General features: G+C 39.8%; 1 protein-coding gene across 1 annotated transcript in view; it reads left to right on the forward strand.

The window, feature by feature from the left end:
• The window catches only part of KCNK10 (potassium two pore domain channel subfamily K member 10), a 70,151-nt gene extending 53,045 nt beyond the window's left edge, over nucleotides 1-17,106 (forward strand). The window contains exons 6-7 of the mRNA XM_048307963.1: nucleotides 2,135-2,277; nucleotides 4,180-17,106. Coding sequence (XP_048163920.1) covers nucleotides 2,135-2,277; nucleotides 4,180-4,791 — 755 coding nt within the window. The 3' untranslated portion in view covers nucleotides 4,792-17,106. The remainder of the gene's footprint in view (nucleotides 1-2,134; nucleotides 2,278-4,179) is intronic.
• The last annotated feature ends 282 nt before the right edge of the window (nucleotides 17,107-17,388 follow it).

Below are 17,388 nucleotides of genomic sequence, written 5' to 3' on the forward strand. Positions count from 1 at the left end.
GTACAGAAGTGATTGTGTGACCTTTGTCCATTTTAACCACTTACATGTCTAGAGGAACACTCTACTGATATTCTTTGGGGTATCACAGTATGAAATGAAAATATTTTACAGTATTTTTCTTAATAATACCACACCAGTATTGTTTAATAATATAATAGTAAAAAAGCTCTGAATATTAAATTGTTCTATATGCACATGATTAGGAGAATATAATCCACAGCTGGGTGGCTACTAACAAGCAGGATTTTTCAAAAATCAAATGGAAGACTCTGAATAAGAAAACTTCAGAGGCATTTTCATGATAAGAGTTTAAGGCAGGTGATCACCAGGAGATTTGGGCTTTATTTCTGGTTTTGAGAGATATTTTCTGCCCCTTTTATTTTCTGTCACTTTAATCTCTCAGTATCTCTGTTCCTTCAACATCAAATCAAAAATACTGTATCTTAATGGGTAAAACAGCATCAATGCAGCTATGCTGGCTTATTCCACCTAGAACAAATCCCAGCTCTTGGGAAACTGGGAGGTTTTTGTACTACTGTTGGAAATAAAATTGTGCATGGAGCCTGAAAAAAACTCTGTTTTTTCAGGCTCCATGCACAATTTTTATCTGATAGGCTGAAAAAAGTGGTCTCACACTTTCTCAGTCACCTGATTACTCTGCAAGATAGATCTAGACAATCTGTTTCCTAGTGAGCTTCCTCTGGGACACATATGATCAGGAGAGGCTTCTTGTACCATAGCAACAGCAGTCCCTGCCTCCCATTGTTTCAGACTCTTAAAAGACTGGAAAAAAAGAGTGTGATTCATGCAGTCTATGGGGAGAGATTAACATCAAAACCAATATTTGGGTCCCTGCCAATTCTCAAATGTCTGACCTTCCACGAGGGTGTTCAAACACTGTAACTACACTCATATTGAGTCTTGATAAAATTAAAGAGTGGTAGAAATGTCTCAGATTGCGAAAAACAAAGGCGAAAATGCTGAACTGTATTTTGATTTTAACAGGGGGAAACTCTAAAATCTCTCTTCAGTCATACAGAGGTGTAGGTGTCTAGCTCTTGTCTAACCAAGGCTGGAGTCCAGGAAATATGCAGACCCCTGCCTGAGTCTCCTGGTAGGCTTGCTCTTCAGGCAGGGATTTACACAGGTACCACCAAGGTGGTGTTCACGTACACTGAGGGATATGGTGGTGCCCATGGGGCTCTGCAGACTCTGCTGCTCACTCTCTTCTGCTTAGGGCTGTGCCTGCCTCTCACTGGCTCTCATTTTGCAGTGCACATAGCACTGTGATGGGACTGAGAGTCTCAAAAGTGAGGTTGTGGTTGCTTTCTTTTGTAAAAAAATTTCTGTATTTTACTCTGTAGTAGGCAGCAACCTGGCTGCTACTGCACTTATTTGAGGCTCTTCGTAGTGCAGTGGGTTTGCCAAATGTCTCACATTCTTGCTTTGCCAGCTCATCCTGAGACTTGCATGAAGACTAATGTAGGATATTTGTTGCTTGGTTTGATCCATATCTCCTATGAAGTCACAGGCCAGAGAAGGCGTGTTATCCAAGCAGACTGTATAGCCTTATTTTCAGGGCTAATGCATGGTTGGCTTCCTGTCAGATACCCTGATTTGGAAGACAAAGCGATGTTTCTTTTTTCTGCACGTGTCTCTCAGTCATGTAGCTAAAACCAAAAAAATCTGGAAACTCTATAACCTCACGGGGTTGATCTGTAAATTTTCTCACCTAAGAGGCTGCAGGCAGTTCATAATATGGAAGATTAGTGGTATTAAACTTTTTTCTCGGACATGTGTTTGTGGTGTTGCAAGTACTATCAAAGTAGAATTTCAGTGTTGCTTCAGTGTACGAGCAATACAAAGGAAAGCATTTACTGGGTGCTCTGGCAGGTCACATAGCAACAGAACAACAGGTAATTTTGAAGACTTTTAATTGAAAACAGATGGGGTTTTAATCTAAAAGGGTGTCAGATGGGGTTCCTCCCATCTGATGGGCTTCTTGTCTTATTATCAGAACTACAGTGCTGTTGACGAGTTAAGAAATACTTTTAGGCATTTCTCAGAATTGCAGATACTTTGTAATAATTTTGGCACCTCATAATTCGTAAGCATAAGTATATGCTTATTTCAGGAGGAAATGCTGACATCAAATATATGGAGTGGTATAAACCCTTAGTGTGGTTCTGGATCCTTGTTGGCCTTGCCTACTTTGCTGCCGTCCTGAGTATGATTGGAGACTGGTTAAGAGTCCTGTCCAAGAAGACACAAGAAGAGGTATGACTAGTAATTTCTCAGTGGTTTGTCATTTTACAAGAGAGATTTAAGTGCCTGATTCCTGCTTGTCTAAATAAGGGTGCTGCTCTGCATGACCAATGTTCAATATTCCTTGTGGTTTACTTCACTGTCTCCCTTTGGTATACAGTTAGCTCTAATCTTTAGCTCCTTCACAAAGGAAGGGATAAAAACAACTGAAGCAACCAAGGTTGTTACACCTCTGTCAGTACTCAAAAATACATAGAACACATCAGTAGGATTGCAATTATGGAATGAGATGCCAGCCTTTACTCTGAAACTAGCTTTGAAATTGTACTAAAAATTTCAGTGTTCTCTCCTTAAAAATGAAGAGATTTTCCTGTCTTTTCCTATGCCAGGGAATATGGTTCTGAATATAAGTTTAGATTCAGGTCCCTACTCTGTGTACTCTGTTTTTAAAAGTTGAAGAAACTGAGTAGTCAGCATCAAGGAGAGCATGACTAAATTCACTCAGAACATGCTCTCCGTGATTCAAAGAGGATACTGCTAATGCTTCACTCAATTAAGTGTGGAAAATAGAAAGGGAGTTTCCATGACTCTAGAGCTGAAGCCTGTGGTGGAGGATGTTAGTAATATCATTTCAAATTTTAAGGCAATCTCTGTATTACTAGCAAAGCTTACCTGGCAGGGTTAACCAAAGAGCAGGAAAGACAAAGTTTGGCAGGGGCATAGTGCTGTTTCTAATTTTTGAGGGCATCTACAGCACCCAAGGCCTGGTGCACCCCCATGCATCTCCATTAATAAAGGGGACTGCAGAAGGTTTGGCTATTGCGTTGATCATCATCAGGCACCCAGAGCTGGGAATCTGGTCTCCCACATGGATGCAAGATGCCTTCTGCCACAGTGCTAAATGGACACCTGTGCATCGGGCCTGCAGGAAAAAAGATAACTCCTTGTGGGTTACTGGATGCAAAAACTTGAGTTCAGGCTGCAGCAGCACAAACCATTGACCGTGGTGGGCTCCTGCAGACACTGTACTCCTGAATCTGTTCTCCTTTAGCTGAAGTTTGAAAAAGGCCTGTTTTAACTACAATGTTGCTTGGTCATTTATCTTGGTGTTTCTCATTTTGGAAGGCTTATATATTCAATACAGCCGTCACTTGGTGCTTTATTCTTAGCCATTATTCCAGCCTCCAGTGAAAAGGAGTAAAACAGAGAAAGACAGTAGGACATTCAAGGATATGCTCATAGTGCCCACACAGAATGTGTGCTGAAAACTCCTCCAGATGGCTTGACAGTGTGGTATTTGGACAGTTGTGGAATGGAAACCTCCATTAAAGACAGCTACATTTGTCCCTGAGAATGAACCCTAGACTGGAGGAATCAGAGGGCCACTTGAAATTATCTAACGCGTATTTAACATTAACTGCTCTGTGACTCTGTGGCCCTGAATAGAACCTTCAGTGGGACTAAACAGCTGCATCCATGAGCAGTAAAGGAAAACACATTACTGTACTGCTGCCCTGGTTGTTGTGCTGTTCCAAAGCATACTGGTTTAACTGTATGTGATTAACTTTGCCCACTCTTGACCATCTACTGCTGACATTATGAGTCAGGAATTTTGTTCTTAATCAAGGATGGATTAGCATGAACCTGTCCCATCATGTAACACAGCTATAAGATGTGTGGGGTGGTAAAGTGACACAGGCAGATGAGTTCTATGTCACGTAAGATCAGTTGGTATGTTTAGAGTTTGCCCAGTGTAACCGCTTTGCTACTGGAGCTTGGGTCCAGATGGATGCAGTGGAGATGGGACCACTCCCCAGTTTCATGCCAGAGAAGAAACTGCTTGTGCTGCTGTTCTACAGGAAAGATTTTGCTTTTTTTTTTTTTAATTAATTTCTCTTTCCTCATGTTGTAAAGGTTGGAGAAATAAAAGCTCATGCAGCAGAGTGGAAAGCAAATGTGACAGCTGAGTTCAGAGAGACACGGAGGCGGCTCAGCGTGGAGATCCATGACAAACTTCAACGGGCAGCCACCATCCGGAGCATGGAGCGCAGGCGCCTGGGCCTGGACCAGCGAGCCCACTCCTTAGACATGCTCTCTCCAGAGAAGCGCTCTGTCTTTGCTACCTTGGAAACAGGACGCTTCAAGGCCTCCTCTCAGGAAAGCATCAACAACAGGCCTAACAACCTGCGCCTTAAAGGGTCAGATAAGCTCAACAAGCATGGGCAGGGGGCATCCGAGGACAACATCATTAACAAGTTTGGATCATCTGCCAAGATGACCAAAAGGAAAAACAAAGACCTCAAAAAGACCATGCCTGAGGATATGCATAAAATTTATGAGACCTTCAGAAACTATTCCTTGGATGAAGAAAAAAAGGAAGAGGAGACAGAGAAGGTGTGTAATTCCAAGAACTCTTCTAGCACTTCAGTCCTGACCAAGTGTATCCAGCAGCACTCAGACCTGGAAAATGGAGTGATTCCCAATGAAGCCAAAGAAAGGGAGCATAAAAACAAAGTGTTACTTTAAGACAAAAGTTAAATGTAGAAGATGCTTGACTTGAATGAACAATGTTGGTGGTTTTATATACATATATATTGAGACACGTGCCTTATACAGACTCCTTACTCAGTCTGAATTATATAGCATCGAAGAATATTTCACTGTGCCATAAAGACTCAAGCTTGCTCTGCCAAAACAAATCAGGAACACAGCACTGCAGAATGGCAACAGAAAGCTACGCACATGGAAATTTCAGCCTGTATAAGATTACCAGGGCAAGACACAAAGGAAGGGATTGAACCATGGCAGTATCACCAGAATGCTCCTACCATGGTGTGCTATTAGACAAAGGGCAGCTATGCAAGAAGAGCCTATGAAAGGGATGAAAAACAGTGTATCTTTGTCATGGAGTATGCATCCATAAAGCCTTCCCCTGGTGATTAAAAAGAGGAGAAATGAGTGGAGAGAACTAGAAACCTTCAGTAAGGCTTAGTTTACGTTTTGGCACGTGATCCAAGCTAGATTTTTTTTTTTTCCGTATTTTTGAGTCAGATGCATTACCTTTTCTAAATGCCAAAAGAATGTCCATGGACACCGCCAGCACCTGGGTGCTGGTTTGAAAATCAACACAGACATAAGTAAGGATTGGATTGCTCTTTTCATTAAAAAAAAAAAAAAAGAAAAAAAAGAAAAAACTCTGTGGGTATTTATCTTAAGCAGTGAAAAAAAAAAGAAAAAAGAAAAGAAACAAATGGATTTTTTTTTCTCATGTAGGAAAATTCAATGTAAAGTCACAGCAAGAAAGTGCATATGAAGAAAATACAACATCTCATGATATTGTTTAAAAGAAGAGAAACATCAATTTAATATTTGGCTAGATGTATAAAACAGTGGGCCAACTTTTTTTCTTTTTTTTTAATAATTTCTCATTCACACTTTCTACCACTGGAACAAACCCCCTTCTATTTAATGCTGTAAGACTATAAGGACAGAAGGGAAGCTATAGCTTTTGCGTGTCAGCAAACTGCTGTTCTCTAGCTGAATCTGAATTTTTAAAAATAGACATAAGAGCTTACATGTGATTCAAATGAGGGCTCCCATAGAATCTCAGGGCTCTCTGCCCCCTTTTGCTGGGTTTGGTTTAGACATAAGCTGCTGTCATAATCTCAGAAAAAAAAAGAAATTTAGGAAGAAAAATATTGTGGTAATCTTTTAAGTGCTTGTAGCTTTAAGTGCCATTAATGCTATCATATTTTGTAACTTTTTAAACAAGTATTTGGAATTATTTGGTTTATTTCCTTTCAGGTACTATCTGTGTTGGACATTTGATATTCCTTTTATTGCTAAAAAGTAAACATGAGCTCTCTGCATTTCTAGAGTAAAGTGAAATGTAACTTAACTGGGGGCATTTTTAAAAAATCTTCTGTGCTGTCTGGGCATATGGATATAAAAAACAGAATTGTGTCTAGACTTCACAGAAAATATTCAAAGAAGAGGCTGCAAAATAATTAACAGGAATTGCAAAACATACTAAATTTTTTATAGCATCATTGGGCTACTGGGTGGGCCATTACAGATAGAAGATTTTGCATGCTGGAAATGAGAAACACATGATTGTACCAGCAATGCTTTCTCTAAGCTTTCACAAAACCCTAAATATTCTTGCAATTCGAACTGTAGGCTTTTATGTAAGGTAAGCATGGATGTTGATTGCAGAGACTCCTGCAAGCTAGTCAAACATACAGACATGCACATGCAGACACGGACTTTTGGAATTGCATGCCGATGTCTACATGCACAAAAATGCATGTGTCATTCTGTGACAGTTTCTGAGATTTTATGCACAATGAGACAACTCAAAATCAAACTGGCCACCAGAATACATGATTGCCATGGCTATGAATGGAAGCATGGCAGTGCGAATGCAAATTTTGAGTATACATATTTGCATATCTAATGACTCTGCTGGATTTCTGGGAGTGAGCCAAATTCCACTAGTGCAGAGGAGGAAAGAAGTTCTTAGTTTGTTTTGTCTGCTGGTTCACTTCTCTTGAAATGTCTTATCATCATTTTAATTTCATTATCTGTCTGAAAATCAAGGATGGAAAAGCAATGTTTGAAAAATTTCAGGTCATTTGGGATTGCTCTAACTCAATAAGATCCAAGAGAAATTGAATTCTGCTTACTTCACCAGTGAATCATATGGTGCAGGGCTGCACTCTGGCTTTACCTTACCAGAGGCAGGGCAGTAAGCCCAGTCCCCGGGGAAGGTTCCACTTGACTCAAGAACTGCCGTGGCTTCTGGAGACTTTTGTGCCAGGCAGCCCTGTGCTTGGCTTCGCAAACATGCAGATGGCAGCTTGTGACCATCCTCAGTCCCATCCTCCTCAAGCCACAGGCAGACACCAGCAAGGTGCAGGTCTCCTCAAGCACTGGAGTTCTTTAGCCTGCCTGTTACTGCTGATTTTGGGCAGGCCTTGAGTGCCACATATGAACAAATCTTCTGAAGTCTCATCCATGAGCATCACTAATTCTGTAGTGCCAGGATGGATGAAGCGTATCTGGATGTACCACGGCTGTTCAGATCTGGTGTTTTACTGGCAGGAGGTTAGGAGTGAAAGCTACAATTTAGGTTTGCGTTTGAATTCCAGAAAAGGTTCAGAAGTGCTCAGACATATGATTTGGGTCTGAGAATTAAAGTAATGCCTTGTTACATCATCCTGCGCTTTGCATCTATGAAGGATCTGGCACCCAAAAGCATCTCACCTGACTCTGAAAGCATGCAATACATTCAGTTTGTGCAAATAATTCTCCTTGGTTACCAAATGCCAAGATCAACATCATGCATGCAGTGTTCTCTGTTTGTCAGATGAGTTCTTCTCACAAGAAATGCTTGCCTGCAATAGAAAAGTTCTGCACAGTCACACAGACATCTGTAAGGATATGGGAGATGCATTTTACGTATGTGAAATACAAGGTTTAGTCATAGCCAGGGGTCTGTCTTGTAGGAATTGTCTGTGTGAGCAGGGAGTTGAACAGCAGGCAAATCACAGAAAACAAGTCAACATGGACAAGTGACTCAGGAGGCAAAATTTGTTGGGCAAATTCAGAACTGTTTGCTCTGATGTAAGAGAAGGACAATGACATATTTGCATAGTTTTAATCTTAACTTTCTGTGTTCTCAATCTGTCCCCTGTCCAGATTCTAGGTGATGGTGTGTGTGTCTCATTCTAGTTTCTGCATGGCCACGTCATGCAGGAGCCACTGGCTGACATTTTACTAGCTGTTTCTTCAGCATCTCCTGGTTTGGAATATAATAGTTCAGGGACAAAAGGTGATGCTCAGTAAACTCTCAGCGACATACTGAGCAGAGCATTTGATGACCTTTTATATCAAAGCAAATTGCTCTCTTTCATTCCTCTCCATTTCTGTGTCTGTGAAACTTGCTGAGAAAGTTGCCAGGCTACTACAGGAGTAAATATTTTCTTCTTGATGATTTCCTATTAAATACCTCAATATACATAATTTTTATTATAATATGGGAAGTGCAAATGGTGTATTTCATAGGGGGCCAGACAGAAACATCTTGACACCTAAAATGACATTTTAATGAGCTAAATTGCTTTTCCCCTTTTAAAGGGCACCCCTTGGTTTTAATTGTCTGCAACAGCTTAAGAGAGAATCTCAGCTCAAACATCATATGTTTTTATGGCTAAAATTCTCATCCTCTGGCATTTAGTAATACCTATAAAAAACTTGTCATGTTATTTCTAGTGAGGCTGCTCCACCATTACAGAAAGTTTTAGCAAAAGTAGTCTGAACCATATCCAAAACTTATTTCTCTAAATTAGGCCCTTTCCCAGCAGCCTGAAAATATGAAGTCAAACAAAAGGGTGGGTTACTCACTTTAACTCTCAGATCCTGCCCTGAGCATAACATTGACATGGGAATTGGGACCTGAAAGAACAAAGGAAACATGGATTTTCTGTAGCTGCACCCCTCACACACAGAGGACAGCTCAGCTGCTGTACTCCTACAGCTTTCAGCTCTGCAGTCTGACTTTCCACTGGCTTGTGCAGGAGAATTCTGCTATGCCACTTTGGGGATCCTCCTGAACCATTAACCATCATAACCATCACTGAATTCATGCAGATACTGTTTTTCAAAAGATTTGTAATTTCATTACCACTTAATAGGGAACATTATTTCTAATAAATCCTAGAAATAATAGTAAATAAAATAATCCCCCTCAGTGATTTATATTCATGAAACCTGATTTTGCTTGTTGCCATGAAACTGTAAATCATCTGAGCTTCTGCTGCCTGTCTTTATGATGTCTCTAATACCAGTGTGTTTCCTCCAAAGCCATTAAAGGACTATGCCAGACACTTTCTGTAGAAATCTCTAACCCATAACAAGTGATATTATGTCTGAGTTCAGGTTGTTAAAAACCCTGTCCTTAAAAACCCTGCATTTTTTGGAAGTATTTGTATTTATGCTGTACATGGGCCGTTTCTTTGCCAGCTTTGGTTTTCTCAGGGGTTTATTTGTGTTGTCAGGTTGCATGATGTCTGCTACTCTCACTTTTCCCATTGTCCACTAGAAATAAATTACAGGCAAAGACCAGGCATCACGTTATGTTGTGTACTAACCTAGAGCAGGAAGTGTCCTGCTAAACAGATACGAATTTGAAAGGTGACTGGGGACAGCTTCAGTCCTCCCTGTGCATTTACTTGTCCTGAGCTATGTTTTGTCTAATCTAAGGCCAAAATCTTCCCCTGTAAGTCTGTGCAGTAAAGTGAAGCTAGCTTGTTATTTTTTAGCTTTTTATGGCAAAGGCCTGCTGTTTTAACTCATCTCTGCTGTGCAATTTATACTTACTGGAATGGTGTTATATCACTAAACACAAATGAGCTCAGTTTCAGAAACAGTTCCCTAGGCATTTAAGTATCAGTGAAAACACATGGAAAATCAACACAAATCTGTGGAACTCAAAGGCTTGTAGATTAATGTATGAAACTGATTGGCTGAAATGCATCAGCAAAAAAATGTAGATTTGAAAATTCCTTTGAGTTGCTGAAATTTTCCCAAGGTCCCTATCTACTCTACCACCAATAAGTTACTCTCCTTAATACCACTGCTGAATTGGATCATATTTTTCCTCCTGCCACTGCAGTTCATAACGTTGTTAGTCTCTGTTGACTTGTGTTGTTGAAATCACTGAGGAAGCAGTTGCAAAAGCGAATTTGGGGTTGTCCTGATGTAGCCAGTGCATAGTCTGTGAGCTGGATCATGCTGGGATGGGAAGGTCACTCTAAAGGCAAGTCTTACCCACCACACTGAGTTCTCAGGAACCAGTTGAAGAACGGCCCCATGCAAACACCTCTCACATGGCACACATAACTGGTTCTTGCACACAGATTTACTGGTGGTGCCTCCTCGCTCCATGCAGGTAGATGTGAACTTCTTGTGCTCCCTCATCTCTGGTTACAAGTCACATCTGAGCTAAGTCTTATCACCAGGAAATAACGGGCCTGCTGCTTTTGGGGAAAAGTGCACATTGCTATAGCATTTAGCCTTTTGAGGCAAAGAGTATCTGCTTTGCCTTGCTGATCCTGAGAGCAAAGCAAAGGCAGATGATACTTGGCATGTGAGAGAGAATACTTCTGTCTCCCAAATACATTCTATCCCCAAAGTCCTTTTTATTGTGAGAGCTGGGTGCGCTCAAGAGGAAGGCTTATGGCGCTTTTTTGAGATGCAAGCCAAACATACCAGCTTTTACCATTTAGCAGTTTCTTAGATCCTGGAATAATATAGTAGCTTTAATTAGAAAAAAGCAGTCTAGATTCATATCTTCCCAACAATTTAAATTTATTCAGGGCAGTGTATCAATGTAGTTTTAGAGTGATTTTTTTCCAAATTCTAATAGAATTTGATCTGGACCTTGGACAGTACTGAGAAACCACTATTAGTCATTTTCAGCTTTTTGTTTGAAAAAGAAGTTTCTTAAAATTTGGGGAAACACTTTTTTGGGATGCTGTTCTACTATTTTTTCCTGATCAACTTCAAATTATACTATAAACAATCAGTAAAACCAGTTGCAAGGATGTTCTATCTACTTTCTTGTCTCTGTCCCTCTTTCTTTCTTTCTGTAAGATTTAATGGTGCTTTAGAAAGTCATTCTCAGAAAAATGACAGTTTCATAAATGTCATTACCAGGGTGCAGAGCAGAATTTGCTTGTACCATCTTGATAAGTTTTGCTGCTATTGTTGTTATTTTATGATGTAATGTTTTAAAAGATTGAAAAAAAAATTGGAACAAAGACCATCCAGATGAAAACACTTTTCCTGTTGTTTTTTTAAATCTTTCTGTTGTCTAATCATCCAGCAAGGGGATGTAATTAACCTTCTCTTTTGCATATCTCTAGAAAACTGTGCCTTGCTGGTAATATCACTTTTGCTGGACCTTTGGGCTTGGTTTTGTCCCTTCTACCTTTTCTCCCTGGTTGATGATCCAGATTCCCATGTTTCCTGGGTGTGTAATTTGGGAAGCCATGGTGCTGGGCTGGTTTCAAAAGAGAGACTTAAATTTCCAGTCGTCCCTTTACCCATACTGAGCCATTTCTGCATTTAGTGACTAGTCAATAGGGAAGCAAGAAACAGAACATTGAGGAGGCTCTGTCTCTCTTTCCAAGTTTCTTTCCAAAGAAATTATTTGCTGGGATGACTGGAAGAAATTACTGATGGGGAGAGGAGGTGAAGGTTTTTGACTTTGGGAAGCACAGACAAAGTTGGGGTTGTCTTTTACTGTGATATCTTTTGCCTTTTTGCAGCTTTTTGGATGTTTGTGTATTGACTGATTTCTGTGTGAGGCCTCAGATTCCCTCGCTGTCTTGTTTTTCCTTTAGATTGGGAAACTGCAGCACAGGCCAGTCCACTCACAGAGGGTGCATACTCTTGAACTATGTTCCTTTTTTCAGCAAATGGGGGTGATAAAAAATTACAGTAAGCATGGTTCATAGTTCTGCATAGTGTGTATAGGGACCCCTCATGGCTGAACCTTCGCTTGACTTTGAGAGAAAAAAATAAAGAAAAAAACCTTCTCTGGACGGAGCAAAACAATCTTCCCCTTTTTTGTGCTAGTTTTTATATGCTGTTTATGCTACTCAGTCCATACTGATTCTTGCTACTTGTGTATTAACTGTGCCAGTCAAGACATATTTCTCCAAAGCCCACCTCCATCTCCAAAATTATTTCTCTTTCCTTATGATCATGAGTCTTTTAATTGGACCTACTTTAGCTACTCTGTATCACTCATTTTTCATGCAAAAATGGTTGTTTGCATTTTCTAGTTTATGCACATTCTACTTGTTCAATTGATTTCCAGGTCCAGACTTCATCAAGCTACAGCTGTTTGCTCTGACTTTGTGACCTGTTGCAGGGGGTATACAGATGGTACTTAAGTTTCTGGAGTCCTCCAGAAAACGGACCTATTTAGCAAACTGACCCAAGTCATTGTTCCTAGAAGTGATTGAGAAAGACAAAGGAAAGAAGAAAAAACCCCAAAAAACCAGCAAAAGCCGAAAGGTGGATGTATGTGAAATTGTGAATACCTTCTTTTTCTCCAAAACCTATATTCAGGATGCTGGGGGTCCCATTAAGATTCTTGCTTAAAAATTATTTTCTCAGTACAGTCTGCTGTTTTGCAGAACACCAACTGTTTCGAAACAAATTGTTAACATGGTAGAAAACCAATTAAAGTTGCTCTAGAAACAATAAATTACTATATAATAATACAGTAACATACTGAAAGTGCGTAGTTTAGGGAGAAATATCCCACAGAGATTTCACAGCACATTTTTTGGCCTGGCAGTTGTCACTGCTTTCCAGAAAAGCTTTAGATCATTTCCATGGGGGACCCTAGAGACTTTCCCCACTGTAGGAGATTGCCTCTGGGTCATCCCTTCCTTTCATTCTGGCACAAGGTGCTGATGTTTTTCTTGATGGAGAACTCTTTTGACAGTGCCATTTCTGAGGCAGAACAATGTAAATGTCATTACTGAACCCAATTTAAACAGGATGGATGGACACCGTAAGTTTGACTTGAAGCAATTAGCTAAATGGACCTGTGCCACTATTTCCTCCTAAGTACAGTTACCTCTTTGGGAAGAATAAAGCAGTAAATTAAGACTGTATTACATTCCAGAGCATGTGGTGACTGTGAATCTTGGTTGTGCATATGAAGAACTTGTTTAAAATATCCACTCCATTACACTGAGCCACAGTGTGCCAAATAGCTTAATTGGTGGGGGTCCAAAACTGATCCTTCTCTCATTTACAACCATTAGAATCACTTTAAAAAGAGAAGAGTGTAAACTGAGCAACACGGTTCTACCTGTCAGCAGAAATCTGAATGTTTCTTGAGGTGAACAATTGACTCCCATGTGCAACCAAAGTGGAGAAAAATAGGACTATTGCAATTCCTGAGGGGAAAAAAAGCCAAAAACCCACCATAACAAAACATAACAGCAACACCCCCCTTCCCCCTAATCCCAAATAACAACAACAGTCACAGAGCAAAAGCTTTTCCCTATGCCACTATCTCATTGAATATATCTGGCCTTCTGTGCATTTCATGCTTTTGCAGGTGGCATCAATGAAAATTAAGACATGCATAGTGCCTTTTGCTCTTGTTAACCTTTCAGAGCTAATCCAGTGAGGAGAAAGTCAGCTTCCTGTTAATCCTTTGTAAGCAGTATGCAAAGATCTTACAGTTGCAGGTTTATTGCTTCCCCCTTGCATGAGTATCTGGGCAGAAAAAGAGACAGAAAATTCTACAAAGGACAGAGTTTGGGCCTGCAAATCTCTTCTTCCTACAAGGGTTTGTGGGAAAGACACACCCAGTGCATTCCAGAGCACAAGCTGGAAATGTGATTGAAATGATTGAAATGATTGAAAAAGAAACAAAACAGCACATAAACTGAGGCTGTTTTGCAAAGAGTCATTAAATACAGACAGGAACCTCATGAGATCATTTTTATGATGTCATATTACAGATTTGGGAGTGACTTTTAAGATGTCACAGCAGGAAAAACAAGAGCCCTGGCAATCATTGTCACATGTGTTGAAGCCTGTGGAGAGGCTGGAGCCGGGCTAATTGATAACTCCTCCACAGTGAATAGAGCAGCAGGCGTTTGAGGGATTAAGCACAAACAAATGATGACTGTGTGTTTTGTAACAAGGGAAATAGGTGCTGTCTGAGTAACAGCAAGATTTCAGCCTTAGGTGCTGAAAGATACAAGTTGTGCTGTCAGATTTACACCAAACTGCTTAATCCTCCAACCAGGGGTGGCTGAAAGACAACAGCCTACTCAGGTATTTAGTTCAGACTTTATCCTAGAGCAGGTCCATCTTGTGGGGAATTCATGCTGTGCTGTGAAGCCAATTATATTCTTTTATTTCCATTTCTTATTCTGGTGTAGCTCAATTTGACAAACTAAACATATTTTGTCAAGCTGAAAAAAAGACAAAACCCAACTAAATACAAAATAGCAACAAATACCCCCTTGTAGGCTGCAACTGTCACTTTTTTCCCCTTGGATTCCTTCAGCATAGCTGCCTACTGAGAATGATTTATAACGTTTATCATGTTGTTTAGAAACAGCAAGTCTTACTGTTTGAAGAAAGGTATATGACTGCATTTCTCATGAGAAGGAAAAGAGGAGGAATCTCCCTGAAATCTGGGCTTGTCTTAAACTAGAAAATAAAATTTTTGGTAGCTCATTCTGCAACTATGATTTCCTTTTTAGCAGGAAGTTATTTTATATTTCACCTCCTAACAAGAGCTTTAAATGAATAATTTCATTTCTGCTTTTGATTGCTTAAGTTTCCTGCCTTTCTAAGCCTTCACTAATTATGAAAATAGGTGGCTTCCTTTCTGTAGAATGGACCTCCCTCCCTCAGGCTGAGTACTAATAAATTAGCCCTGCCTACTTGCAATCCTGCATGAAGCAATCCCAGCTCGTTAGCTCTTTGGCAGTTACCAAACAAGCCAATGTAATGCAACAGCAAAAGAGGTTTGGGCTGTGCTTGGCAATTTCTCTTGCCCATCATTAGTCACACATCCCTCCCTGGATTTCTGATTCCTGCTTGTCTGCTCCTCACTAATGCCTATAACAAGGGGCTTGCCTACAGTAAATTTAATCTGGGCTCTCTATAAAGTAGTTGCTGGTGGTTTTTTTGTGTGTAAGGCCAAGCTGTGAAGGCCAGGAAAATGGAGGTACTTTCTATAGAAATCATAGTGACCACCATATTTGTGATCCTCAGGCTCTTTGTTTTAAGCAATGGCCATCTCTGGTGTGGGGATCTCTGCATATTGGTCTAGACAGACATATCTCCTATTAACATGTATAATACACTGCCATTAAGCATCCAGATGATGGGGAAACCAGTACACTGGGGATGCTCTCAGGTACTGAAAGAAGTTCCAAAGAAATAAAGAGATACATGTCAAACCTTGTAGCTTAATAAGAGGAAATAGTTAAGTCTTTTAAGTCTTTTCCTCTCTGTGTCTCCTGGCATTACTTAGTTATTTGATCAGTTTGTTGGCCAGTGTGTACAAAGAATGAAAAGAAGACCTACAGGTGCTTATGGACCTAAAAAAGGGACTTCGTTTAACAGCACTGTGTGGTTTGGAAAGGAAAACTGTCTTGTAGGGAGAAAATGAAGACTCTTTAGTGGAGGTTTTCCTGTCCATTAGTGTAGTCATCAATAACTTGCCTCACAATCAATGTGCATCTGGAGAGCAGAAAGTCAGAAAGCATCGGTTGAAATGTGAACCTGTCAAGCCATAAATCCAGATATGTCGGGGTCCCTCGGCCGGGCAAAGATGTGAACGTGTTACTGTGACACAGGTGGGTGTGGGGACACTGCAGTGCCAGCATTAAATGAGGGCTGCTGCAGGGTCGGCAGAAGTGGGGTTTCTTCTTCTGTGATCAGGGCCCTTCTTTGGCATCTCTTGTCCATTTAGAGACTGAAATACTTTGAGTATTTTAACAACCATAACAACAAAATCCTTACGTTTTTGCTTCATTGTAACAAAAATTCTGCTGTATCTTGATGGGTACTAGGAGTAGTTTTCCAGAGAAGCAAACTCTGCTAAATAATAAGATTTATTTTAAAAAAATTATTTTAGGAAAGTAAAATAGAAGTAGATTGGATTAAGGAATACTATGTTTAGATCAGATTTGAAATAGGGATTTGATCAAACATTAGATGCAAAATTGCACAAGGCTAGCAAAATACTATGACAAACCTGGGCTAAGGACCGACTGGAAAAGAGATGAAATCTTGGTAAAACTGGAGCTCAGAGTTACTGGTCTTTCAATTCAAAGATAACCTCTGGAAGCCAAAAAATAAAAAGCCACTTGTGGGTCAAACCAAATTGAAGTAATATCTTTGCAGTGAAATACAAAAGCAGAAAAAACCCTCCAGTCAAATTAAATTGGAATTAATTTTATCTTTTCAATCTGAAAGCAAATGTCACATTTCCATTTAAAATGAACTTTTCCCTGAAAGTTAGAGGAGCCATCTATTACTTCAAATGAAAAAAAAAAAAAAAAAGGCTTACAAAGGGGAAAAAATGCTTTGCCTTTTTTTTTTCTTCCTCCCCCCCCCTTTTTTTTTTCTTTCAGATGAATAATCAACATATTATTCAACTGAATTTGGTTTGTCAACCCAAATGAGAAGAGTCAGATGGTTTAGCCAGCAGGAGGCATATATGGCTCAAGTAGGAGCAGGCTGGTTCTTTCCTGTTGTACACTAAAACTCTGAGCAGCTCTGAAGCCTGCTCTCACCAGTGTGCATTGAGCACAATCACTAAATCCTAGAAAAAACAAGCTCGTGTTTTGGAAACATAGACTTTTCCCATTAGGAGTTTAATGTGAGGAACCAATTCTCAATAAAGCAGCCAGTGCTGAGGTTAGGGCATATATGAACTCTTGATCATTTAAATTATTTTGGTAGCATAGTAAATGCTATCTGTGTATTAATTTAAATTCTAGGCAGAGTATGTTTTCTTCCTTGAGGTTCTTGTTTCAGCTTCATATTTAACATACTGTGTTGTATTTTTAAAGTCACAGAATTTACATGAAGCACTAAGAAGACAGGAGTATGTGAAGCGCAGAAAAAATTGTAGTGTTGTTAGTGATGTGATGATTAATATTTACTTACTTTTTTTTCCCCCATGGAGCACTTCCTTGACAGATCTCATGTTCTAGGAAATAAAAATTAATTATTGTCACAAATACTTAGGAAATATCATTATTCCTACTTTATAGCATAGGAAATGAATTAGATAATTCAGGTTACACAGAAACCTGTGTCCAAGCAAGGGTTTTAACTCTTGACTTGTTGCTATGTGCTCTAGTAGCTGACCAGCCATGCTATCTTGACTATACCATGGCTCAGGTACAGCTTTTCCTATAAATAAACTGCTGAATTAAACTTCGAGAGTATTCCATGTACTTTTTTTTAAATTAATTGCTAAATTGCAGTCAGACTTTCACAAAACTGGTAGTTGCCAGAATTAAGATTGTCTATGCACCTTAATTCCTCTTATGTCTG

Source organism: Corvus hawaiiensis, chromosome 6 (genome assembly GCF_020740725.1).
Source record: "Corvus hawaiiensis isolate bCorHaw1 chromosome 6, bCorHaw1.pri.cur, whole genome shotgun sequence".
NCBI lineage: Eukaryota > Metazoa > Chordata > Aves > Passeriformes > Corvidae > Corvus > Corvus hawaiiensis.